Source organism: Odontesthes bonariensis, chromosome 2 (assembly GCF_027942865.1).
Source record: "Odontesthes bonariensis isolate fOdoBon6 chromosome 2, fOdoBon6.hap1, whole genome shotgun sequence".
NCBI classification, from domain to species: Eukaryota; Metazoa; Chordata; class Actinopteri; order Atheriniformes; family Atherinopsidae; genus Odontesthes; species Odontesthes bonariensis.
This window is the reverse complement of record NC_134507.1, coordinates 25573422-25599967: the sequence shown is the minus strand read 5'-3', so window position 1 is coordinate 25599967 and position 26546 is coordinate 25573422. Positions and strand designations below refer to the sequence as shown.

Here is a 26546-nt window from a genome sequence, read left to right as displayed (position 1 = left end):
TTAACCCAACAGCTTGGTTTAACCCAACAGCTTGGTTTAGCCCAACAGCTTGGTTTAACCCAACAGCTTGGTTTAACCCAACAGCTTGTTTTAACCCAACAGCTTGGTTTAACCCAACAGCTTGGTTTAGCCCAACAGCTTGGTTTTGCAATTAAAATAATTGTAAAGTGTGACAATGCTCCCACCATCTAACTGAGAGACAGACCAGAACAGGCATGACCGATCAGTCAATTTATTTTAATGTTTTCCCACCAGATGTGGGGGGGGGGGGGGGGGGACTCCAGAAGCCCGGCCACAAACCGGCATTATGTCCAGGCTGTGTCCACCATATCCCTGGTAGAACTTACTGTATCTGTGGCACACGGCTCAAAAAGCCAACAAGGAAACAGGTTGTTCTTGCTCACAGAGAAACCTGCGCACCATGTCAGACATCTCCCACAGCAGCCTCTCACAGCAACAGTCAGTCCCGGGGAGACCGTCGCTCTTCCTTGGGCAAACAGTTATTAAGACCCATGCAGCTGTGCCAGTGTGTTGCATCTAATGTAGGGCTGGGTATTGCTATTGATTTACTGAATCGATTTTATCCCAATTCAGAAATAATATATGATAATGATATAAGTTTTTTTTTTGTTCATGGCAAATAGTATAAAGTAAAAATAAGAGAGAGATGAATTGTCATGGTATCAGAAACTGCTGGAGCAGGACAGTACTGAGAACACTAAAGTGAGGTGTTTGGACAAAAAAAAAAACCTTCTGTGGTTTGAAGCCTTTGTCAGAAAGTGACAGGTGCTGGCCATTAATCATCTAAAAGGAGAAAAGAGGGGAAGAAATGGAGGTCAGTGATGATCTCCTGAAATAACAAAGAAGCAGCGGCTTATGGCACCACTGACATTGGCAGAAAGAATGAAAGACAGAGAGACAAACAAAGAGAAACAAAGTAAAAAAGAAACCAGTTGGTGGGTAATGTGTTAACTGGCAGAGGAGCATACCTTTGTGCACTCAACAGCAGCAAAAAGAGGCAAACCAATTAAGACAAACGCACACAAACACTTACTGCCGTCATAAGCCTTGTGCTGCAGTTTCTTAATGTTGTACTGCCCTCTAGTGTACACTTAAAAAGTACCAATTGTTAACCAGCAACTGAATTAACTTTATCCAAAAAGGATCAATTCTAATAATCAAGTCAATTCAATCCGCAAAAGTACATTTCCATCACCAAACTTGAAAAAATGCATCATGATTCATCTAAAAAATTGAGTAAAAAGTACTGTACATGTGCTAAAACTGACATTAACTGAGTCATTCATGTTTGTGTATATTCATCAAATGCATATTTATATGTTATATGTTAAATAAACAACATCTAAGGTGTCAGTCTGTGACACTTCTGTGCTCAAGCTCAACTCTAATAATGAAAAATGTGAGCTTACATTTCTTATCTGTGTGTGGAGAAAGTAAATAAACCCTCTTAATGTGGTGTGACAAATTTTCAGTATTGTAAATGTTTTACACAAACTGCTCACCTCCAATTTCTGGATAGATGATGAGTGATGAGTCATCAGTGATGACAGGCTGCCCTGGCCAAAAACACAGCAAAACAGACTAAAGAAAAAAAGTAAGAGAGGCCTTTAAATGGTCATTGTGTCACAGACTTTCATAAGAAAAAAACAGCCAAATGTCCAGTTTACTTACAATATAGCAGAATAGAGGGCACACGTTACTACTCCCTTTTAAAAGCTTGGGCTACTCCCAATGGGTAGCTTCCATCTTTGAGTTTTAATGAAAGTTTGATACAATTAGTTTCTGACTTGATGCCACAAGCTACTGCTCCTCACTGAGCATGCTCTGTTGTGTCCTGCCATCTAGTGAATGAACAGCATAACAACCATGGTGCAGTTGCCAAGATGTCAAAGTCAGTTATACTATATTCTCTGTAATCAAACAAAATATTTAGTCATCCACTGACTTTGAATTGAACTGATTTTACTTAGTTTACTCGTGTTGTCTGAAATTGCTTAGAGGCTCAACCAAAAGTTCCCATTCATTTCTAGACTTTCATTTTGATAAAATTGTCCCACTGATAAAATAACAACTCAGAGACAACAGTGCAAAGAAAATGACCGAACAAATCGATCGCGTCGGCCACTTTTAGCTGAAAGAAAAAGCCGTCTTCAGATGCAGTGAAACTTTACACCTCTGTTGTCTTTGTAAGATTTATCACTGGTCAGTTGTTCAGTCTGACACTCACCCTGGTGAGTTTCCTGTCATGCCATGCCATGCCAGCTGGCAGGGTGGTGGGGATAGTGCGTGTGTGTGTGTGTGTGTGTGTGTGCGTGCATGCTTCTGTGTGTATGTTATCCGGTAGCGGCATGTGTGGACATGCCTCTCATTTCATCAGTGATAGCTTTCAGCTGTCCTTCTGTCTGCCCCTCTGCCTCTGTCTTCTCCTGTCCCCCAAAGTGTCCTAAAACCTCCGTCTGTCTTTCCTCCAGACTGTTCTCCACTACTCTGCCTCACTAAAAACAAGATGCTATGTTCTGACTATGAAAATAATGATGTTGTTGATTTGTGTACATCCAACACACGTGCACACACGCACATGCTCCCAGCTGTCTCACCGCCTTGAAGTGTGCTGAGGGGCTGGGATGCTGTTGGGTGGGGGAGGTGGAATGACGTTTGCCATGAGAAACAGGAGCTCAGAGTTCACATACTGGCTGACCCACCTTCCCACTACGAACCCCGACTCCAAAGTGACTGCTACAGCTTCAGTGCATGAGCCTGGTTCTGGTTGCGCTCGGTTAATAGGTAATGTTGCCACCAGCTAAGTGGTAGAGAGCGGATGCTTTGGATCTCACTGCTGTTCCTGAGAGAGATATGAACCTCCCAAGACTCCAGATCTTGTTGGCATGGCTTCTCTGTGTATTTTCTGGTAAGTCCACCTTTGACTTCTTAAGAGTCTTGATATGTCAACATCATTCATTTAACTTGTAGCAGCGTAGGCCTTGGACACTTAATAAGATACTGAATTGTTGTTTCTTTGCTCGGAAACCAAGGCATCTATTTAGAAAACGACCCGCCAGACATATTTTTTCATAAAAAGCCTCATTGTCAAGCAAAGTCGTGTTCACAACAAGGATTGTGCTTGTGATCTAAGTAAAGCACTTTATGAGTTGTTAATTATACAGTATGTCTCATGCCTCATGTGAATTATGTGCTGAGCTCTCAGGAGACTGAACAGTTGTGTCCAGCAGCCATCGTCAGGAACAGGAGACAGCTTCCTCACACATGGCCTGAGAGCCAATTTAAAAAAAAAAAAAAAAAACTCAGCCAATAATTTACAATTATTCATTCTATTTCCGAATGTTGACATATAACTACAAAAGTACTTTTTAAATACCTTTTAAAAACAATTTATGGATAAAACAACCCGAGAGGAATGTGTTTTTTGCTTACTTCGGTGAGTTGAATTGAATGCAAATCAAAATGCTTCATCCCGTCTAAACAAAAATTTATAAATCAGACTTTATCATAAATCGGAAACATTTGTCTCACAATGACCTGACACAGTCAGCTGCCAGGGTAGGAAAATGATCATGAACACAAAAACGGGTTAAAAGAAGGTGTACATAGAAGCTGTTTATCCTAATTTCACACACTTGAAAGAGCATATTCTCTCTTAAGGGATTCAACCCTCTCTTTTTTCCGTGTAAAGTACAGAATATTTCTCTGGATTCATACTGATAATATTCAGTGCAGCTGTCCCCTCTTCAAGAGTGATTTATATATCACGAAACAAACATGGAATTAGTTCCTTTGTCCAAGGACACCACGACAGGACACATACTTGTTGATGCACACTGTGTCTCTTTGAGGGCTTAAAATGTGACCTTTTAAGTACTGGACAGTCTAACCACCAACCTGCCCAACTACCAAACTACCAAACCCGAGAGCACCCTATCTGACTCACTGTTGTGGTGCATTATACTTTGGTACTACCTCAAAGATTACATACAATTTTTAAGATTAGGTGTAAATAAAAATTTACATATCGATAGATAGATAGATAGATAGATAGATAGATAGATAGATAGATAGATAGATAGATAGATAGATAAAATGTATATATACACACACTACAGAGTTAGAATTATTAATTAAACCTACTGGATCAACTTCATTTATACAATTTTCATTCATACAGTCCAAATTGACAGAATGAAGCCATCATGATAAATATATATACAATATAGTTTTTGTTAAGGTCATTTTCATTTTTCATTCACATAAGTCACTAAGTCAAGTGTTTTCCTCTACGTTCTCTCTTCTAAAACATTCAGTGTCTGCACCACAGAGATTGCTTGTCTATTAATGTGAGTAGGACTTACATTTATTTACCTTTTCAGTTCAGTGACCTGAGTACTGGCTGATTTGCGATACACACTGATGACAAATTGATGTGATGGCCAGAAAGAGGTGGCATGTCAGGATGAATAGATGCAGCCTGTGTGCACCAGTTGGGTATTATCTGCATCACTGCAGATGTGTAATACAAATTAAGCTCAGAAAATCATTTGGAGAGCTTTATTATCACATGTTAACTTTGAATAATATCTGACAGACCTTATCGGTGAGAGGCAACTGGCAACACGAATTACACTTAAAGTGGAAAGTCTATCCATTTTGTCTGATTTTTTTTTTTTTTAATTTACAGAAATATGTGGATTATCTAAAGCTGTTTCCTGTAGCCTGGCTCAAAGCTGGAGAGACAATGCATCAACTAGGCTTTTATTTGCACTTATGGGTCATTAAACAAGGTACACAAAAGTGAGTGATGTCTTGGAACCTGGGCCTATCTAAACATTTCTCTGCTCTTTATGTTATATTATCACCTCTCGTGTCATGCAGTTCACAGCTGCGGCTTGGCTGTATTAATGTCACACATTCACTTCAGACAGTGGAGACAGAGCTAATTACTTGTCACAGTCATGTCACATCCAAGTGCCTCACAAAGTCAGATAAAAGCAGATATCTGTACGTTCAGATTTTTTTAGGTAATTGACGACATTTTTGGAATCAGAAGCAGATAAGAAGCAGATGCTAATGTCTGAAAACAATGTTGTTTTGCATTAGATGTGTATAAATCTACATGGAAAAGAACATCTTAGCTCCATTATCAAGCTACACCAGAGTCCCTGTAACATTCGTCTTTGCTCCCAGTCATAGCTTCACCATTTGCACACACGGTCGCCATCCTACAGGCAAAGCTTCAACCAGTAGCAGTGCAGCAGAAAAAAGTAGTATCTCTTTAAAGTTTAATGCATTTTGTTAGTTTGCCTAGGTACAATAAAATATTCCTTACAAGAGTTCATCTGTATAAATCCAAAGATGAATGTAAACTCTAAATGTCATAAAGTCAATGCAAAATCTGTCAAACAGATGGGTGTCTGTTTAACATCAGAAAGCAGCCGTCCTCTCAGCAACATCCAGCAGAGCCAAATGCCAATCCAGGGCAGAGATTAACTGGAGTTTAGCAGTACACTGCAATAATACCAACAACAAAAAATCAATGGACACCTCTCCAAAGAACAGGAGATGATTATGGATCCAGTCCATTAGGAGAATATATTGCCTCATGACAACATGATAAAACTGTGTAGGCCCATATTAGAACTTTAGACTTTAGACGAAACAGTTTCAACACAACAACATTTACAACAATGTTTTGGTCCTTTTGAGAAAAGCAAAACACTCGAAAATGGCAGAAAAGTCTGCAGATGAGACGAGAGAACAGGCCGTGCTGTGGCAGCAGAGCATGCAGCAGCCGATCAGGTTCGAGCCAATACGCGGGCCAGCCAGATTCTCAAATCTGTGAATAATATTTGGAGTTTTTTAGCAACTTAGGTCTCAGACTCAGACAGCTAAAAACATTAGATTAACAGAAAGAGAAAACAGACGGCAGCTACACTGTAGATGGAACTGTAAAGTACGACTCCTCGTGTAAGAATCGTGGATTCTGTCTTGGTTTTTTTCCACAATCTCTATTTGTCATGCAAATTCAAACAAAAAAATGATTTAAACTGTAAATTAACATTCGAGTATTAAATCAACAATGATTTACAAACAGTGAAATGCACATTTTAATGCTGTCTAATGTTTGGCTACTAGAGGAAAGCAGCCTCTGTGGCTTACTTTTGTTTCTCAAAGAGTGGCAGACAATGGAAAGAGCCGGTTTAAGTTTGCAGGGGCAGTTCAACATCAAGCGGAAGCAGCAATTAAGAGTGAGCAATGATTGACAGCTCCAAGTGTCTCATGTCCCGCTTGCCCTCTATTTTTGTGTGTGGCTAGATCAAAGCGTGCTGGCATGAAAAACAGACGGCGTTCAATCAGGCTGCAGCAAGCATAGAAAGTAACATCAACACTGGACACAAAAACAGATTTGTCCAATTATTCTTTGAGAAAAATCCACATGGATGCTCTAACAGGAAAGTAAAACTGCCTGTGTCTGTGGTTTCTTTTGCTCCTGCTGGCTAAATGAAACAAGATCCTCGGCGACTCGGTTGAGGCTGAGAGAGGCTCACCAACAGATTCCCGAAATAACATGCAAAGGTGGTGACTTGGCTGGCAGAACTGTCTGTTGGCCCACATACAAAACTTCATGGCATGTTTTCTGTGATTATAAAGATACTGCAATGCTCTCCTCATTGTGAACAAGATAAAGGCACAAAGTCAAATGAATTTGTGCTTAAGAACTGTGACTCCATGAACTTTAGGGACGACTAGCTGCTCGATTGGTGTATTGTTCACTGACATATACTAATACAAGACATGTGTAAGTGTAATTTTATGAATGTGTAAATCCATTTAGATTTTCTTACTACACGACTCAACAGAACACTATGGGGTTAGAAAAGCATGGATTAACACAACTGTCAGACTTTTTTTTGCTCAAAACAGCTTTTATCTGAGGAGGTGTCAAATGTAGGTTGACTGTACTGAACTCCAGCTGATCCAGACTTCATGTCAAATGGATTGGCCAGGGCTGACTTTCCCAAACACCCGCTTAGCACTGCGATTACATTCCCGTGGGAGTTACAGGGAAGGATTTGACTGCAGTGCTTAGACAGCTCACGGTACATTCAGTGCGGAGGCTTTTCACCAACACGGAATACCAGTCACTTGACGGCTGTTGCTGTTGATCCATTTGTATCCATCTGTCCCTGCCTCTCTGTCATCAGATAATTCTCCCCTGCTCTCGTCCTTCTTTTTTCCCGTGCGCCGGGTCTCTCGGTCTCTTGGCTGCATGGAAGGGTTTCAGGTTTACTGGTTGTAAGGCAGGGAAATGTTTGGAGTGTGAATCACTGTAAACATAATCTTTTCACTTCAGCTCTGATTTCAGTTCCGGTGTGAAAACATCTGTGAGGACACGGGCGTCAGATCGATGGCGTCATAATGTACTTTTGTCAAACTGAAATTCAGAATGAATGTGTGCTCCAGTTTGTTGAGAGCAAGTTGAACGAATCTACTCCAAAACCTCTATGAAGTGCATTTTTCTCATCTTTTCAATCATCCAGTCTGAATAAAAATCTATTCGTGCTTTTCATTTACACGGATACCTTCGGTATTTGTTTTCCATTGTAGGTAGTACCACATAACTGATACTATCCAGTACTTTTTTTGGGACTGCCTCAGCCACGGTTACAGGCAAGCTGAGCTGCTGCTGATTGGTCAGAGAAGATCATCACCTGTGGTTGCACAGACACACGACACACTTCCTTGCTTCAGGCAGACAATTAACAACATTAATCCCAAATATCTCATTTGTGCACAGAGATTGCATTTTGTGTTCATAACTAATGAATACACGAACAAGTTTATCAAGCACAAGGATGGATCTAAAGATCCATCGTTGATTCTCCACTGACAGGCGTTGAACTCAGTCGCAATCAGCTGTTAATGATGAAAGTACTCTATACTCCTCTATAGTGCTAACTTGTAAGTTGCTTTGGATAAAATCATCTGATATGTCCCGATCGCAACTCTAAATGTTCGAAATATGAGGAAAATAAGTGTGTGTTATGTCTGTTTGCTCCAGGGTCGGTATTCTGCTCAGAAGATGAGACAAAGCTGGTGAAAACCCTGTTCACCGGTTACAACAAAGTGGTTCGTCCTGTTAACCACTTCAGTGAGGCTGTAGTCGTCACCGTGGGCCTGCAGCTAATTCAGCTGATCAGCGTGGTAAGGGTGTATGTGTGGTGTATGTCATGCAAGGAAGCAAATAAACACAGATCTATTCCCATATCCATATCTATCGACATATATCTACATCTCTCTGGATAGATAGGGAGAGTAAGAGAGAGATAGATGGTCATCAAAGTCACAATTTTTATATTCTAAGGTTTGCATTTTAAAAAAAGGTACTTTAAAAAAAAAAAATTGGAGGAGAATTTTGGTAATTACTGCTTTTTAAGACATACCCAGATGTAATTGGATAATCAACCAAAAAAAGGATTTTATTATTTTTCAATATCTTGTTGACAGCCGTGATGCCAATAAACTAACTAAAACTGCTTTGTGATGTTTTTGGTAGTTTTTTTTGGCTTTTTTTCTCCCTTCTATTGTATTTTTCAGCAAGTGAAATGTAGCTCAATCTAAGTGAAATGCCAGAATATTCCATGTCTTTACCCTTTAAAAGTTCAGGGTCGCTTTCGCACAACATTTTAGGTCATTGTCCCTCTGTGTAACAGGCAGCTTCTTTATACTGTGGGATCTTTATTCTAAACAGTCTTTACTCGGAAAACCTTCCTTTGCTTTCGATATGAACTTCAATTTAAAGTTGAGAGTATGCACTTTACTTTATGTGCCATTTAACTGGAACTTGAATATGTTATGGTAAACAGCTCTAAATATCCAAGTGTTTCCAGACCTAAAACTGTTCGTGTCTGACTTTTCTCTGACTTTCTTCTTCTTCTCAGGATGAAGTTAACCAGATTGTGACGAGTAATGTCCGTCTCAAACAGGTAAATGTGAAAAATAGAATTAGAAATTCCAATAACCGTGATAAAAGTGCCACATTTGAAATTGGAAATTGGGGAATACTTTTACTTGTTTTTGTTAATGCAAACCTAAAAGATTCACTTAGATTTCAATAGCTGGTCTACAGCTAGTTATACCAACTAGTTTTATACACATATATATGTATATCACATATGAAGTATTTAAATTCATTGACTTTGCCGGATAAAAATATAATAAATGTATGATTCTTGTTACTTTTACTTCAAACATTGATATTCAAAAAGCAGAATGTGATTAAATAAGATTTAGAAATATAAATGAGGTATAATTTGTGACTCGGTGGTTGCTGGAGGTTTGCTCTGATTCATGTTTAGGCATTGATAAAACGACTCAGTGAATCCTCTTTGGGGTATTAATGATCGAACCCTCTTATTCTGCCTCTCAGCAATGGATAGATGTGAATCTGAAGTGGAACCCGGACGACTACGGAGGCATAAAAAAGATCAGAGTCCCTTCGACTGACTTGTGGAAACCAGACTTGGTGTTATACAACAAGTAAACACGCTTCCCCTGTTTATTTGCTTTCTACTCTAACATACTTGCACACCAAGCTTCCTTTAAATGTCTCGCTTCTCCGCCGTCACACCTGCTCTCTTCTGCTGCCGTCGTCCTTCTCCCCCACAGTGCTGACGGAGACTTTGCCATCATCCACGAAACGAAAGTTCTGCTGGAGTACACTGGCATGATCATATGGACCCCTCCAGCCATCTTTAAGAGTTACTGTGAGATAATCGTCCTTCACTTCCCGTTCGACCTGCAGAACTGCAGCATGAAACTGGGGACCTGGACATACGATGGCCTGCTGGTCGTCATCAACCCCGTAAGGGAAACTTCTTTCACAAAATAGCTTGACATAAGGATGGCAAAACATTTCAGGGGATTGACTTCTTTGTTCCAGGACAATGATCGACCTGACATCAGTAACTTCATGGAGTCGGGTGAATGGGTGTTGAAGGACTACAGAAGCTGGAAGCACTGGGTTTACTACACCTGCTGTCCTGACACTCCATACCTGGACATCACCTACCACTTCCTGATGCTGCGGCTGCCTCTTTATTTCATCGTCAACGTCATCATTCCCTGCATGCTGTTCTCCTTCCTTACAGGACTAGTCTTTTACCTCCCTACTGATTCTGGTGCGTTGGTCCTGATGGGTTTTAGGTTGTGGAGCGTTTAGATTATCAGAAATCATCTTCATCATCTTCATTATTATTATTTTAAGTAATTAAAATGAGTCACTTTGTTCAGACAAATAACATTAGTCCTTAAGAACAAAAGTAAAAACAACACTAAACTAAATAATAGAAGATTTCAGTAGAAGACTTTTGAGAAAATTCACGGAAAACGTTTTATTTTCTGAAATATTATTGTGTTCTCTGCCATTTTTAGATAAATGTTAAGGTTTGGTTTTGAGAGGATATCATCTTGTTGTATTTTTAAGATATTTTCTGAAAGGTTGTTTTTTTCTGACATGCTGTGGCTTGTGGCTCTTAACTTGTTGCCATCAGGAGAAAAGATGACTCTCTCCATCTCCGTCCTGCTGTCCCTGACGGTCTTCCTGCTGGTTATCGTGGAGCTGATCCCCTCCACTTCGAGCGCTGTTCCTCTCATAGGGAAATACATGCTCTTCACAATGGTGTTCGTCATCGCTTCCATCATCATCACCGTCATCGTCATCAACACACACCACCGCTCACCCAGCACACACACCATGCCTGCATGGATACGCAAGGTTCATATTCTAATTTTAGTGAAAGAAAAAAGAAATAGACTCATACAGTGACTTTTAAAGGATTTCAATCAGCCTGTTTGCCTCTCAGGTCTTCATTGAAACCATTCCCAACATGATGTTCTTCTCAACAATGAAGCGCCCCAGCCAGGAAGTCCGGCAGAAGAGACTGTTCCCTACGGACATGGACATCTCTGACATCTCAGGCAAGACACATCCCACTAAACACACGAGACAAGAGGAGCAAAAAAAAAAGTCTGATATTTTAAAAATGCAGACATATGTATGTCATGTGTAGGTGTTACTATCAGCTGAATAGACTGAGGTGAAACTAAAATTGTCCTCACGGTGACAGCAATGCTTCTGCTCCCTACAGGTAACCCCACCCCCACCAGTGTCACCTACCAGTCTCCCATCATTAAAAACCCAGATGTTCGCAGTGCAATTGAAGGGGTGAAGTACATCGCAGAAACCATGAAATCAGACGAGGAATCTAACAACGTAAGCCAAAATCTGAATGCCTAATGAATATTGTAGATCAATTCATAAATGTTTTGTTGTAACTAGGGCTGGTCAACAATTAAAATTTTTAATCTAATTAATCACATGATTTCCCTGATTAATCACGATTAATCGCATTTGTACGCAAAATCCAAAAATGAATTCAAAAGTAGTGTATAGCTTTTAGCATTCAGTTTTATTTTAAATGTGCTGCCATATGAATGAAAGTGCCATAACATTTGTTGTGCAAACACACTTTTAACATCAGCATCTTTCTGTAGTTTTTATGTAGAAGCCTCGCTCCACTGTCTGTTTCCTTGAATGACTTGCTGCTATCAGTTGTGTGTTTTGCCTTTAAGTGATATTTTAGACTGGAACTACTACAGTGAGAAGACAATTCAACTTGGCAGTGTTTACAGATGACTTTGGTTCTGTCGACTCCGCCGTCTGGAAGAACTTTAAAATGAAAATGGCCGAGTAAAAGTTCCGTACCCTTCTCCATGTTTGGTGGATCCGCCGATTACTTTCTTTTCCGGTTCCGCAGCAGACAGCAACAGACTTTTACAATAATAAAATAAATAAAACAGGGGTGGTCCATGGCGTAGTGGGTTGAGCAGGCGCCCCATGTACAAGAGGCTATAGTCCTCGCTGTAGCAGTCCCCGGTTTGAGTCCCACACCGGACGGCCCTGATGCTGCGTGTTGTTCCCCCTCTCTCTGCTTTCTCTCTCTCTGAACTTTCCTATCCATTAAAGGCACAAGAGCCCCAAAAAATATTTAGAAAAAAAAAAACTGCGTTAATGCGCAATAAACATTTATCAGCGTTAAATAATCGACGAGTTAACGCGATAATAACGAGTTAACTCGCCCAGCCCTATTTGTAACACCAGAAAACAGTCGACTGAGTGAAAAACAATCAGGGATTTCAGTGACATGTCAAAGTTTGGGCAGATTTCCTGTTGCTGTTAGTGAGGAAAAGATGACATAATGGACAGAAACCCAGCACGCTCATAACTTACAGTTGTTACACCCTTTTTTGGTAAGGTAACAACTTTCTATACCCGGCTGCTAGTCTTTCAGTTCTTTCCATGAGAATTTTACTCCTTTTTTTCCTTTGAAATGGCCTACAGCTCTGGAATAGCTGTGTTCACTAGAACCTTTTATTTCTCAACCACTGAAGCTGATAGACTCACGAAACAGAAAAATATTGAGAATTTAAACCTTTCTTCTGTAACTGACTTTGCCCTTTTTTCAGTCAGTTAAAACATTGTTCATTTGTCTTCAGAATGATTAAACTAAACTAAACTAACCCTGGCTTTAAAGGTAAAAACAGGTCAATGTCACTGCAGCTTTGGAAAGCTAAATCATGCATACATTGTATTAGTCCTTAAGAGGTTAATCCATTCATTCCATGAAATATTCCTGATTCTTAAAGCGTGACTGATCCACTCTGGTGTTTACCAGGTGGTTTCATGAACTTCTGCGGCCTTATTTCTTCATCAGTCGATAGGACTGGTTACCTACATGCATCAGGGTTTGTTTGTCCTATTAGGACGCACAGTGATTGAAACTAAAATAATCTTACCAAAAATGGGCAACATATGTAACATTACAGATCTGTGACACTTGTTAGTGGGACTGGAATTTTCTTTCCGAACCGTGATCCATTTGGTCTGTTTTATATTCCCTAAGAGAAATGAGTCTTATGGGTTAAGTGTTGATTTATTTCTGGACCTTTGCCGGCGACGATGCAGAAAAGGCTTTCTTATCATGGCGTTTGTCAGGTGTCGCTGCAAAAAACAGCATACAGCAACATTGTACAATCTGCTAAAGCTGCAGAGATTCAAAAGTTTTTATCCATCTTTCAGTCCTTTATTCAAGAAGTTTCCTCCAAAGGCTTTCTTGTTTTTTTCAGATCTAAATTTTAACTGCCTATTAACTTTATTACGTTACGAACTGAGGAAACTGCTACCTGGAAATGCTTTCTTTGTGAATAATTCTTCCTCATAACCAGTCAGACGCAGGAAGCGACTATCCGGTCAACATTGCTACTTTATTTTTTGTTGCGTTTACACTTGGGACATTTTATATTAATTTGAGAAGCCTCTCTCCTTCCAGTGTCTCTAACAAATCAATAAATGCCCAATTTATGGGTGTTGAAAGTCAAAGATCTCCCTCATCTCATTCCAGGCGGCAGAGGAGTGGAAGTTCGTTGCCATGGTTCTGGACCACATCCTGCTGTGTGTGTTCATGGCCGTGTGTATCGTCGGGACGCTCGCGGTCTTTGCTGGGAGACTCATCGAGCTCAACATGCTGTAAAGGCCCTGACCCCTCAGAGGAGAATGCGTGTGATCAGATTAGCCATCTGACTCGGAGAAGCATCGGCAGAGTGTGCATCTGTGGACTGTTCGGCTTGTATTTGTCCTGCTGTGCCCTTTACTCTCCTGTCACGTTTAACTGTGTGAGTTTGTGTATTTACTAAAATTGAGGAGACTTTGTTCACGGTAACTCCAGACTGACGAGTCTCTTGATCTAAATGGGTCATACTTGAAGCTACTCTTGTCACGAACACGTTTTTTTAAAGTGTTTTTTCTACAGTTTCTGATTGCTGCCGTCACTGTTGTGGGCACTCTGAGCGTATATTACTCTTATGTAAAGGCCAGAACAAGAATTGTGCCTTTCCTTCTTTTTTTAGCAGCGTGATGAATGGTTTGGTCTGCTTTTTGTAAGTGCAGGCAAGATATTTCCCCACATGGAAGCTTTATTGATTGGTCTTGCCTGACACTTATTTGACATTGAAGTTTAAGTTAGTTCACGTAATTTCTACTTCAGTATTCGCGGAAGCATTCTGAGGTTTGCGGATGTTTGAAAGGAAGACCGTGTCTTTAACATTTATGTTTTAATGCCAAAACAATACAACCGATATCTGGTTTGTCAGAAAACCTCTGACAAACTCTGAATGTGATGTCTAGTGCAAGGATTTTTCACCAGTTACCAGAGTTACTGTGGGTGGAACAGTAATCTGAATAAAAGATTGTTTGGCTGACATGGACAGAAACAGCTCCATTCAATTTGGGATTGAAGTATCACAGCCGCTGTGTTGCTGCTTGTGTTTCAACAAGCTCGACGCAACTTGATTTATTTTGCGGCCGTGATCCATTTACATGACTACACATTTAGTTTGGAGTATTTCTGCATCAATCACTTTGTTTTATTTGAAGTCGCAGATGTGGAACGGATGAAAAGATTAAAGTCATTTCAACATACCTTTGTGTCGAGCATATTTTATCTTTCAGTCATTTTCTTTTTCCTAAGCCTCTGACGACCAAGTGTAAATCAGTCTTCCACTCAGCCAAATCAGATTTGGTTGAGAACCAGTTTGATCTAAGAGGCATTAAAGAATCACGGAAGAACTATTACCCGTCCTGTTGCTGAAAAACTTTATTTGGCGTGCCGTGCACACAGTTAATGACAAACAACACTGGCAGAGATGCACCTGATAAATCTAGCAAAGCAAAATAAAACTACAAAGTAAACAGGCGTTATTACACATGTTTATGAGACAATGTACAGAGAATAGCTTCTCAATTCGAATTCAATCTTAGCAATTCAAATCTTACACTAACAGCAGTCGGGGAACCACCCATCGGTCAGCAGGTGTGGGTAGCATGCTGAAACATTCAGGGAAACTAAATTCGGCAGAAGGGAAATGAGACAAATATCAAAATGTGAAGCCGCTGTCGAGGTGTGGAAACAGGAGGCCTTCAATTCATGCAGTGGTCTCTTCCCATGTTTGCCTGGGAACCAATTTGTATTCGGGCACTGTTGTGTCAAAACCTTTTGATTTAGTTTATGTAACAGGTCAACAACCAATATTACCAAAATTAAAAAAACTATACAAACTAATGGAAATTAAAGTCGTCCCGTCTACCACAACAGCCTGGATATGTTTCTTGGACCAGACAAAAGAGTACAAAGTATTTACATGTTGCATAGACACTCACTATTGTGCTGGCTGGATGAGCCATGAATCACCTTTCCTAAAGAAGCTAAACGAAGGCTTCACTGTAAACGAACGAATATACCAGCAGTAAACAAGGCACACATTATGATGGCACTACGTACGGACGATGAGCAGTTAAAAAGAAAAGAAAATGCCAACCAATGCTGTTCTGCAGCAATATCAAGCCTTTCCATAGTAATCAGCACAATGATATCTCCAAATGTTTAAAATCAGTGCAGCAGCAGCCCAAGTCGACGTCAAAACCAAAATACGGCCAAATAAATAAATAAATAACACTCAGCGCAAAATGGCTGACAATAACCGGACGAAGCTAAACTGGCAGTTTAAGCTTCATTTAGTTGTTTTCTTCAGGCTGCCAAACATGCCGAGGTTCAGCAACATCCACGTCGTTTCCTCACCTCATCAACACAAACGTTATCCTAACACTAATAAGCTAAATCTCATTTTATAGATTTTAATAACAACTTAAACTAAACTTCAGCTTTACCTTTCCAGAAATGTGAGAAAAGCTGCTGGGGAAAAATAAAATAATAATTTTCTAGAGGTGGCGGATCCACATTCTGTTTCCAGAAAAGGCCACGAATTCAGACAACTCTGCCCAGATTACATCAGAGTTTCTGTATCTGGTGTTCAGAGGATTCAGAGGGTACCTTCATCTGCTTGTGTGGCAGTCCGGCCCACAGAATAAAGGGCCTTTTAGAAAAGGCTGCTCAATACATTTTTAGCTGATCAGAGGCCTTGTCCAGAGCCAAACAAACATTTCTGTTTATACGCTTTGTGGCTTTGATTCACTCACAAACGCAGCTTTAGGTCACTGAAAAGAAAGTCTGTATGAAGCACGGGGAAAAGTAGCTACAAAGGAACAGACCTCCGTTGACAAGGTCTAATATCACTAATTGTGAGGAGAATAAAGCACTCTGGGTAATAGTAGTATTAAATTTAAGTCCATCCAATTATCTTTGTTTCAACGAAGCGACTTTCAGCAGGTGGACTCCTGGTTTTCCTTCTCTGGGAATCATGAGCAAGTTTCAATACTCAAAGCGTTATAACTGCAGTTTCCTGGATAGCGGCTTATATTTCATGAAGCAAGTCTGGGATGAGCTGCTCAAACATAACAACTAAATTCAGCCGGATAAAATGTGCACATGCATTGGTGTAAAATATATAACAAAGTTATCCCAGGAGCGACATGTTTCAGGCTAAAATCTTGCCTCGAGGGGGTTATGAAAAAGGCAAGATGTAAAAGCGGCAGCAGCAGTCTGAAACCTAAATACTGTCAACACAACTGGTGATGTTCTGGTTCTCAACAGGTTTACCTTAAAATTCACTCTGTGTAATGTGCACGGTCAGATGGTCGGACGGTGCCCTGGCCCCCCCCCCCCATCCAACATTTAGATTTACAGATGTTTTTGCAGTCGAGGCCAAACCATTTGTGAACCAGCCGTTCCGTCTAAAACATAAAACTTTTCATGAACAAATCACGTGGCATCTAAATACCCTGAGCCTAAAAGGACCTTACTGTTTAAATTATAGAATATCATCAACAGCATCAAAACGCAGCCTTTAGATTAAAACTACAATCATCTATCTGACACCCTCGCATACAAACAATCAAGCTGTTAACACCAGGATGAGCTGGCATCATTTTAGGGAACACTGATGGACAACTATTGTGGATGACACTACTTGTCCATCAAAATGGCTTTGAGACGAACATCCATCCATCGTGGCCCATTTTAAAACTACAAGGGCTGAGATTCTGTCTCACAGGGCTCGTCAGGACTCCGCTCCAATTCCTCTTCCTGCACCAGCTGCTCATCCTCCTCTCCCTCTTGGTGCTGCTGCTCCTCCGATTGATTCTCGCTTTCTACTTCTTTGGTGTGTCCTTCATCTTCTCCCATCTCCTTCTCATCTGAGGGGGGGGCAAAAAAAAAAAGGTGCAAGTGAGGCTTGTTTCTAACACAAAGCAAAGACATACAGCAGTAGGAATGAGTGAAAGTTAACGTGCAACAATCTAAAATAACAGAGTGTTGCATTACAGCAGGTGACTGATTATTGGGAGGTCTAAATCTGTGATAATGAGAAAATTAGCAGCATTCCCTTTGTTCTAGCTGACATAAAGTAAAGAGCATGCAACGTAAAAACCTTTGCAGACATACTCTAAACTTTCCCTTCTCACCAAATTTAAGGAAGATAATTACAAGTTACCAAAAGTATGCCTTTAGTGCAACAAAGGCAAACATTTCATGATCAAACAACTTTCTAGTAAAAAGATTAACACAATAAGAGTATATTTCGAGGATCAAGATAATAGTATACTGTGTGTAAAAAGGATTAATATGATTGGCTTGATCCACATCACAGTCAATTTAAATTAACTCCAGCACACAGAAAATGTTTGCAGGTCCAGACGGCACATTAAAGGAAGGCTTGATCCTCGTTTAGATTGATATTTCAGAGGCAGGTGGGAGGTAATCGCAGCCCCCTCATCTGCTGAATATTTCTTCTTTACAGTGCAAGATGGCTGCACAGATTCAATTTGAATCATGCAATGAATAACATTGGGTAACAGGTGGGTCATTGGGTAAAATCTGCTCAAATCAATTATCAGCACTCTGATGTTAAAGATCCCCCAAAACAAAATCCTACCCAAACAGAGGTGAAATGGCAAGATGGTCAGATTTAAAGCTGGGATTCGGCACATGAAGTGATCAGACAAGGCATTTGGACTTGATTTAGGAGAAAAGCGAAGTTAGTTTAGGAAAATATTATGTTTCTGAGAAAACGGACATATATTGACTGGAAGATGGTATAAATACTGTGCCAGTGAACACAGCGAAGACCGAATCTGAGTCAAAGTGGTGTCATTCAAATTCTAATGTTCTTCAGCTCATTTCAATTCAAATCCGACAATTTTAGATCATCTGATAATGACTTTCCCCAAGAAATGTTCCTCAGTTATAGTCTCTACTTTATAGGCTGAATCAAAAGAAGTATTTGTTATCACCATTTGACCCAGGTCTGGTCTCGTGATATTCAGTATTTGCCAACATCATGGGTTGATTCAGCGTGATTAGATGTAGTAGTTTCGATAGGCTGGATTCTACAATGTTATCAGCTCTAAAGTTGGAAGAAATCAAATGAATCACAATCAAATGAAGTTGTGCCAGATTGGACAGTGCAGGAGAAAAGGGGGCGGGGGGTGGGGGGACCTGGACTGAAGGGGTCGGCTCTCACGATTCTTTGGACTCTGCTTGATCCTGAAACTGGAGAGACTGTGGACCAAATTCCGCGGAGCTGGAGCTTCGGCTAGAGGCAAGATCACACTGTTAAAGCCACTGGTCACTGACACTCCGCTGGAAACGTGCAGTGGAACTTGCTCTAATGCTGACAGCTATGGAGGCAGGCTATTTTGGGAACCAAAAAACATGCTTACCATAAATTCTGGACTATAAGCCGCTACTTTTTTCCCCAGACTTTGAGCACTTGCAGCATTTGTTTATGTTACCATACGTATTTCATTAAGAGTTTAAAAATCCTCACGTGTAACATCTTTCTGTGTAAATATCTCATATTACAATGTGGAAACCCGCGGCTTATAATCCGGTGCGGCCCATACAAGTACAAAATGGATTTTCTTTGTAAAATTAGAGGGTGCGGCTAATATTCAAGTGTGCTCTATAGTCTGGAATTTAGGGTAATTTTTCTCTCGTCTACTTCACTCTGAGGATACTGAAGTGAAGCCACCCTGCAACAGTTCAAAGGAGAGCAAGCTGAAAAATGTGTTAGCATTTTTTCTATGATGAATTTGACTGCTGTTTGGAACCAACATGCCAAGAAGCAGGAAAGTTCAGTGCATCTAGGCAGACTCTTATCTGCTACATGAAACAACTAGCTACATTTGGTGTGAAAGAAGATACCGAGTAAATAAATCGGCACAGCTAAAGCTGAGAGAAGAATCAAAAGCAATGTACAAAGAGGCACCGAGTGCAGGTAGGTAGGACATGGAGTAAGTAACAAACATGAGGAGAAGAGTTTTTTGTCTGAAACTCAGACTTAATTGTTAAATTTAGGTGCTTTTGCTCAGTAAAACGAACTCTTTCACTGTCACATTTATGCCTGAGGAGACCCCCGAATGTTTGGATTGTGTGTTTATGCATCTGTGTTTCGCAGTACCTCCAGAGGGTGGTGCACTCTCGTCTGTGTCTGCTCCAGAACGCGGTGACGGTCCAGGGGAATGTGATTCTGCTCTGAGCCTCCGCTCATAGCTGAACTCTGGAAGCCTGGGTGCCTGAGGCCGTGTCTTCCTGGCCGGGTTCAGAAAGTAGCAATATGCACAACGAAATGCTGAAGGGAGACAGACAGAAAGGGGGCAACGGAAGAAAAAACATCAAGTGGGAATTAAAGAGTGTGACACAAGCATAGTAAATACATCTATATGTACACAAATATCCTGCTATTCTATGTTGATTGACAAAGGAGGAGCTACAACAAGCAAGTGTAGCAAGTACAACAGTGTGTCTCTGATCTTACCGACGTATTCAAACTCTTCTTTCAAAGCCATGCCGTTGTGGGAAAAACACTGCTGGCAGATCAGTGCGTATCTAGTTCAAACAAAGAGGGACAAATGCATGAGGAGACAGAGAGATCATTTGATGCAATAATACGGCGCTGCTCGGTGCATTCCAGGCTTTATTCCTCTATTCTATTCTAGTTTCTGTTTCACGTTTCCCAGAAGACATTATATAAATCCAACCGACATAACAAAGTCATAAACAAAGCAAAGACCCGCTTGTGATCGTTCACAAGAGGTAAAATGGGAAAAGCCATTTTTCCTATAATCAATGAATAAATCTAGATTGAGACCAGATCTCACCAAAACACACTCGCATACGAAAGGATTTTAGAATTTAACTGTTGGTGTTGAATGACATCAAACCCAGTAGAACTTAAGCTAAAGCAATTCACATTCACTTAAAGCATGAGAAATGAGAAACTTTTAGCATACAAAAATGAAAAATCATACAATAAAATGTGCACCATAGAATTAATAAACATCCACCACTACTCAAACATGAATTTTCACCTGAAAAAACAATCTCCTGAACAATGAATTACTGGTTATATTGATTTAATGGGGTACTACTGACCCTAACACCAGAGAAGAGCTGCTACAGGAGCTGAGATGTTCAGGCAGTTTTTCTGGGGCAGCTCCACAGTGACCAGAAGTGCCTGATGCAAGTCACATTCAGTGACTTCAGTGTGTGATACCATACTAGCTAAGGTTGAGCAATTTTATCCATACTGCGATATATATCGATATTTCGTTTCCCGATAAAGTATCGATTTTTCAGCCACGACTATCGATTTATTATTTTTTTTTTTTTAAAGCAAATTTTATTGAAAAGTCAGACAATTAGTGAAAACACAGAACATTAATATAATACAATAAAATACCAGGGGGTCACATTATACAAAACAGTGATAAATGAGTTCATAAAAATGTTGTATAAAGTGCATAGCTCTCACATTTGTGACATGTTCGTTCGTTTCTGTTTGTCTGGCGGTGTTGTCCTTCCGGTTCAAAGGTCGGACCACCGGTCCAATCAGTGACGATTCATGTCAAATCACACTGTCCTTTTTTTCCCCCCAGAAAATTATGTAAGTGTATCGAATCGTATCGTTGGCTGAATATTGTGTATCGTATCGTGAGATTAGTGTATCGCTACAGCCCAAATACTAGCTCGGCTGGGTAATCTTTGCCATTTCAGTTATTTTGAAATTTCATGTGTATATATTCCAGTTAAGTATACATTAGCTGGGTCTGAGTACTGCACAGAATATTCACATACAACTGTGGAACTTGGAGAGAAATGTTCCCGTTTCATTTGCAACCAGTAAACGTGTTCATCGCTAAATGTTTGCAGCAGTAATGGCCTTTACTTTAGGTAGTACAGTTTGGCAAAATGGCTGCAGAGCACAGCGCTGTGGGAGACAGCTAAATGAGTGAGTGCTGGCTTTAATCACGAGACAACAAAGGGTCTTCACCTGTTCTGTGGTCCATCTCCAACCAGGTACTCGATGACTCTGTCCATGGCTCCCCTGTCTTTGGGCAGAATAGGTCTTGCTAATGGAGGACCTGGGGGATGCATACCTGCAAAAACGTCCACACAGAAAAACCTAAAACTCTAAGACTAAATCTTTAGTCTGCCATTCTCAAGACAATAGAAACAGGCGCTACCTACATTAGTGTAATTACTCTCAAGGATAAATAGCAAAAATACAAGCATTTATGCAAATAGAAGCCCTTAAAGGCATTAAAACCTACCAACACCTGGTATCGGGGAGCAGGGGGTCCTTGGTACAGCTCCCTGGAGGAATGAGGCAGAAGAGGTAGATTTCTCTGGTGGTCCTCCTGGAGCTGAGAGAGGAACATGTTCTGTCGGAAGAGTAACATCAGGTAAAAACACAGCCTACTGTCTAAAAACCAAAAAAAAAAAATAATCCAAGCAACAGAGCTTGCTGTTCATTCCAGTTTCTTTGTACTTTGTACTTTGTCCGTCACCTGGAGACTCACCAACAAAGATGGAGATTTTAAAAGCGAGAGAAACTGGACTCGACATTGTAGTTAATCATCAGTATCTCGGTTTGTCCCCTTACCCACAGGTGTACCCCCTGGTCCCAGCAGGGGCCGCACTCCCGGGGGAGGAGTCATTACCATTAGAGCTGGGGTGCCCATCGGCATGGGTCTCATTGCTACCCCTCTCTGGCGAATCTCTGGAAAGGAAAGAGGAATTCATTACATACTTTCTCCTGTTCTTTTTCACAGAGTTATCCTCAGCTGCAGCTTTAGGCTAACGCTCAGTACCTTGACCTGGCCTGGGAGTTATCTGAGAGCGCACTGGCGTCGACTCCAGCTCCTACGAAGCAACAGACAACGCATAAAAACAAAGATTAGAAAAACGATTAAACTATATAAACGGACGAAATAAAAGTCAAGACAACAACACTCACAGCTTTCCTCTTAGATTCAGGATCGAAGCGTTCGAGGATGAGTTTGGCATTTTTGTACGTCTCCGTTTCCATCACCTCCTCCAGCTGGAAACAAAAAGCAGGAAACGCTTCAATTATATCATGCAGAGTCGACAGAGTTTGTGAGAAAATAAATTACATAGGCAAAAGAATGGAGGTATAATGTAGACCAACAAAGTTTCTGAAAGGTACCAAAAAAGAAAGAAACCTAATATCATCTAATCTACACACATATATATGGTTCAGCATGCTTTAATGAATTACTGTGAAAGACTGCAGACTTACAGTCTTTTTCTTGGCAGCTTTTAAATCTTCAAGTTTATCACCTAAAAAAAGAAATATAAACAACAATAAATAATCCAAAAAAATCCACCATGTTGGACATTTGTTTAACAATGCTGCACATGAAACATCATGAAGATAAAGAGTTTGTATTAAGATCATTAAATTACATTCATGTTTATAGTTGAGCAGGTTATGATAAAATACTGTATTTTCATAGGTTAATAGGTCATATGTTTAATTATCAGGTAGCATTTTTTTCCAAGAACTGTGCTTTTCCTTAATTCATGTCACCAACATAATCCTGAACATGTGAGGGTTCAGCTTAATGGACAGGTGGAGGAAGACTGACTGAAAACTTACTGTTTCGCTCAGTGCGTTTGGAAAAGAGGAAAATCAACAGCTTCCTGATGAACCACACACTGAAGAAAAGGCACAAAGACAGACAGAAGTAAGTGGGCTTCATCATTAACTCCAGGTTCAAACCTTGGTCAACGTAAACCTTATTAAATATTTAAAAAAATTAAATCAAATAAATGCTAAAAACACCCAACAAAGAGGAATTCAGGAATGGAAAATATATTTAGCAATATCAAATATATAGAATATAAAGTGACATCTATATTTAGCAACAACTTGTGAATGACCAGGGAAAACAACACTCACAGCACAGGGTATATAAAGAAAGGCAGGGCCATGGCTAGTCTCTGCAGCCATTCCTCAGGTAGGTAGAGACAGTAGACGGTCAGACAGGTCAACAGGTAAAGGACGGATGAGTAGAGAAGCAACCGGCCGACCCACAGCTGCAGACGGACACAAACAGGACGATGAGGATAAGGAACACAGCGGAGGGATGCTGTGCATGCGTTTTCCTGACTTTACCTTTTGCAGACGCTGGTTTTTGGCTCTGAACTCCTCCAACTCTTTAATCTCCTACGAGGGAAAAGTGCAGATTAAAAGTTAAAAACAGGTCAAACGGCAAACAAAACAGATAAAAAGATAAATTCACCGTTTCTGAATTCCTTGGATTGACATTCAGCAGGGTATGAGTTATATTTTATATTTGAATAAACTAGTGACCTTTCCCATGATGCAGGATTTATTAAATTAGCTGGATAACTATGCTGAGTGGAAATGGGAATTTCTACCTCGTGTTCAGTTCTGGTCAATCTCTAATTCAATAATCCTGTTCTGAAAACAGGACCCTGCTGACTGTATTCCCTGATGTGAAAAGCCAATATGGACTGATAGGCAAACGTTTTCTTTTGTCAGATCATAAAATAAGTCAGTACCTTATCCAGGTTCTCCAGCTGCTCAACTGTTGTTGGCTTTGTCTGCATTGAGGATAAAAATGAGAAAATCACCACCATCTTAATCAGCATTACCCCCGCTGGGCTTCTCTGTCCAAATCACAGCAAACAGATTTATAATCGACTGAAATGATTGATTTGACTGATTGATTGACTTATCGATAGGTCAGTTCCTGCCTCACTGAATATCTTGGCCAGATGTACACAGAAGTAAACACGATATTTAACTTCACAATTCTGAAAATAGGAAATCAAAGTTGAAGTGTTGCTAAATGTCACGCGCTGCCCCTCTGACATATATGAGGTATGTCTAAAAATAGTACCCCGAATTTCATCGAGCTGGAGTGTACAGGTCAGTGTGTTCGTAGCTTTCAGACCCCGACTGTCTCACAGAAGAGGAACGAGACAAAAATCTACCGACTTGTGAGGTGAAATAACCAAGTAGGCAAAAATAATAAGATGATAATAATAATAATAATAATGCATAGAAATAAAGTCACTGCAGGAAAATATGCCTCCTTATATATTCATATGAACGTATGAAACGGAGAAAACACTAAAAGATAACAAAAATCTGAGGCCAAGCAGACAATCAACCTCATTGATTCTTGTCTGTCAGAATTGGGTTGTATGTATGCCCTGCAGAAGATATGCTTGACAATGAATGATTTGGTTCTAGTTATAAACACACTGGAATCCCTGAGATTTCCCCCGTTTTACAGTCTTATATCTAACCATTTGTTTCGTCACATCTTCTATAATTCACTCACCTTCCATCTGGAAAACAACGCCCCCATATCTGTATGCTACGTTATCCTCCTCTTTGATTTCTTGGGTTCACTGTGAAACAGAAAGGTGAACAACAGGCTTCAGGCACACACTACTCTTAACTCATGCATGCAGCTGATGGTAAACAGCACAGTTAACCCTGCCAACGCTTTTTACTTGCTCACATCGTCACAGGATTTATAAGGCTGCCTACAGAATCACACACAATGGTTACGGTTGTTGATGTGGATTAACTTGTGCAACCTTCTGCTATAGCTTCTTATATACTAAATACAGCTCAAATGAGGCTCCACAGTGTTGAAAAATATGCTAGGATTTTTGCTAAGATTATTTCTGATGTAGTTCGTATTGAATAAGAAATCTTTGCTGCTTATCAAGACTTCATTTTCTGCATTCTTGCAGTGCAACAGCTCTCTGGATATGATGTTGCGGTGGCATCAAGGACCTAAGTTCACAAGTGATATCACTGCTGTCATCCCAGCAGTAAACCCAGAGAGAAAAGTCCAGTACAGTATATTTTATTAGGAGTCTGTTCATAACCACAACGGTAGAAAAGGAGACAGCAGAACACACCGTGCGCAGCTTTAACGCACAGTAGGATCTTTTCATGTTTAGAAAACTTACAGTCAGAAAGTCTGACGATACAACTTTCTGTTTCTATTCGCGTGAATCATTTGAGGTCTGTGCTCTTTGCAACAACATTTTCTTTGTATGCCAAGATGGAAAAGGTCACGGTAGTCCCCGAGTACAAACGCTTCATTTATAACGAAGAGATGCTTCTCGATAAGTAGGATGCTTTCCCTTTGAATAGTGTTATTCCAACAGCAGTGATACAATTCAACACAACCAGCTAACGTAATGGAGTTCGGGCTGACGTTACCTTTTTTCATTAAAACAAGGACAATTTAACACCGCTGCTAGTAAACTACAGTGCCGTTAGATAGCCATTACAGAGACAGGCACAAAATTATTGTTTAATACCTTTAATGGGAGCAAAATGAAATCATAACAAGAAAGTATGTTATCTGATTTACCAAGCTAGCTAATGTAACAGCCTCGTGCAATCATCACTAGCAGGCGCGCTACCTTATAGTTAGTCATCTTAAAGAGTATTTTCAGATTCTTGTCTAATAATACGTACATTATGCGGCGTTTCTGTTCTTCGTTCTTTCAGTCAAAAGGGCGCAGAAATAAGGCAGAAAGCTCGCTCGAACTCGCACACCTGAACGGATGTCTTAACCATGGTCTAACGGCCAACCAGACGAGAGTTTGGCGCGGCGTAAAGAAACGTAGCAAAGGGAATGCTGTTTCCCATAGGCCTTTGCGGTGTAGTTTTTTTCTGTTCCTCTCTGTTAGAATTTGTAGTTAAACGTTACTTACCCTTGTTTTTATTTTTTTTGCCATTTCGCAGCAGTTTGTTAAACTTATTGATGAATTGGGAAACAGTTATGATTATGAATTGATCTGATGCAACCAAAGTGTATCATGTACACCGTAAAAATGAATAAGAACACTGTGAATCATTAAAGTCATCCTACAATACCTGGTCTCAAGAGCTGTGTATGATGACGTGTACATAGCCTTTAAAAGTATATAGAGAGAGACATTAAATCACAATTCATGAATTTAAATTACAAGTTAATGTAATCATAATTTCAAAAAGAGCAATCTGGAGAGCACAAAGGAGCAAAATGAGTATGATGTTGCCTACAAATAAATGGAGGATATAAATGATGGACTCTTGCTGGAAACAAAGCACTAAAACGCTCGTGGAGTAAAGCCTAATTGATTTGGGAAATCCTCAAG

At 40.2% G+C, this 26546-nt stretch overlaps 2 protein-coding genes across 5 annotated transcripts; one reads left to right on the top strand and one right to left on the bottom strand.

Moving 5' to 3' along the window:
- The first annotated feature begins 2697 nt into the window (after positions 1–2697).
- Positions 2698–14569, top strand: chrna1 (cholinergic receptor, nicotinic, alpha 1 (muscle)). Its single transcript, XM_075480602.1, has 10 exons — positions 2698–2929; positions 8093–8235; positions 8973–9017; positions 9461–9570; positions 9700–9895; positions 9974–10211; positions 10584–10807; positions 10896–11010; positions 11181–11305; positions 13494–14569. Exons 1-10 carry the CDS (start codon positions 2875–2877, stop codon positions 13620–13622), a joined length of 1380 nt encoding a protein of 459 aa, XP_075336717.1. The 5' UTR covers positions 2698–2874; the 3' UTR covers positions 13623–14569.
- A 160-nt stretch (positions 14570–14729) lies between these two features.
- On the bottom strand, positions 14730–26002 carry lnpk (lunapark, ER junction formation factor). 4 transcript variants are annotated; one of them, XM_075480570.1, is made up of 16 exons: positions 25882–26002; positions 24722–24791; positions 23934–23975; positions 23524–23574; positions 23308–23444; positions 23005–23063; positions 22645–22685; positions 22342–22425; positions 22196–22247; positions 21988–22104; positions 21656–21766; positions 21376–21481; positions 19861–19931; positions 19504–19674; positions 18565–18636; positions 14730–17239 (listed from the first exon to the last, which is right to left on the bottom strand). In XM_075480570.1, the coding sequence occupies exons 2-16, from the start codon at positions 24746–24748 to the stop codon at positions 17070–17072; spliced, it is 1311 nt and encodes a 436-aa protein (XP_075336685.1). In that variant the 5' UTR covers positions 24749–24791; positions 25882–26002; the 3' UTR covers positions 14730–17069. The 4 variants fall into 4 exon arrangements, with proteins under 4 accessions (XP_075336685.1, XP_075336693.1, XP_075336700.1 ...); XM_075480578.1 differs by having other exon boundaries at positions 21656–21748; XM_075480592.1 differs by having other exon boundaries at positions 17152–17239; positions 18540–18636.
- Between the last annotated feature and the right edge of the window lie 544 nt (positions 26003–26546).

Coding starts and splice junctions, on each gene's coding strand:
- chrna1 (XM_075480602.1), top strand. CDS start 2,875: ATGAACCTCCCAAGACTCCAGATCTTGTTGGCATGGCTTCTCTGTGTA. Junction 9,018..9,460: donor GTAATGTCCGTCTCAAACAG/GTAAATGTGAAA, acceptor TCTGCCTCTCAG/CAATGGATAGATGTGAATCT. Junction 11,306..13,493: donor CAGACGAGGAATCTAACAAC/GTAAGCCAAAAT, acceptor ATCTCATTCCAG/GCGGCAGAGGAGTGGAAGTT.
- lnpk (XM_075480570.1), bottom strand. CDS start 24,748: ATGGGGGCGTTGTTTTCCAGATGGAAG. Junction 23,575..23,933: donor AGCTGGAGAACCTGGATAAG/GTACTGACTTAT, acceptor TTTCCCTCGTAG/GAGATTAAAGAGTTGGAGGA. Junction 22,686..23,004: donor CAAACGCACTGAGCGAAACA/GTAAGTTTTCAG, acceptor TTCTTTTTTTAG/GTGATAAACTTGAAGATTTA.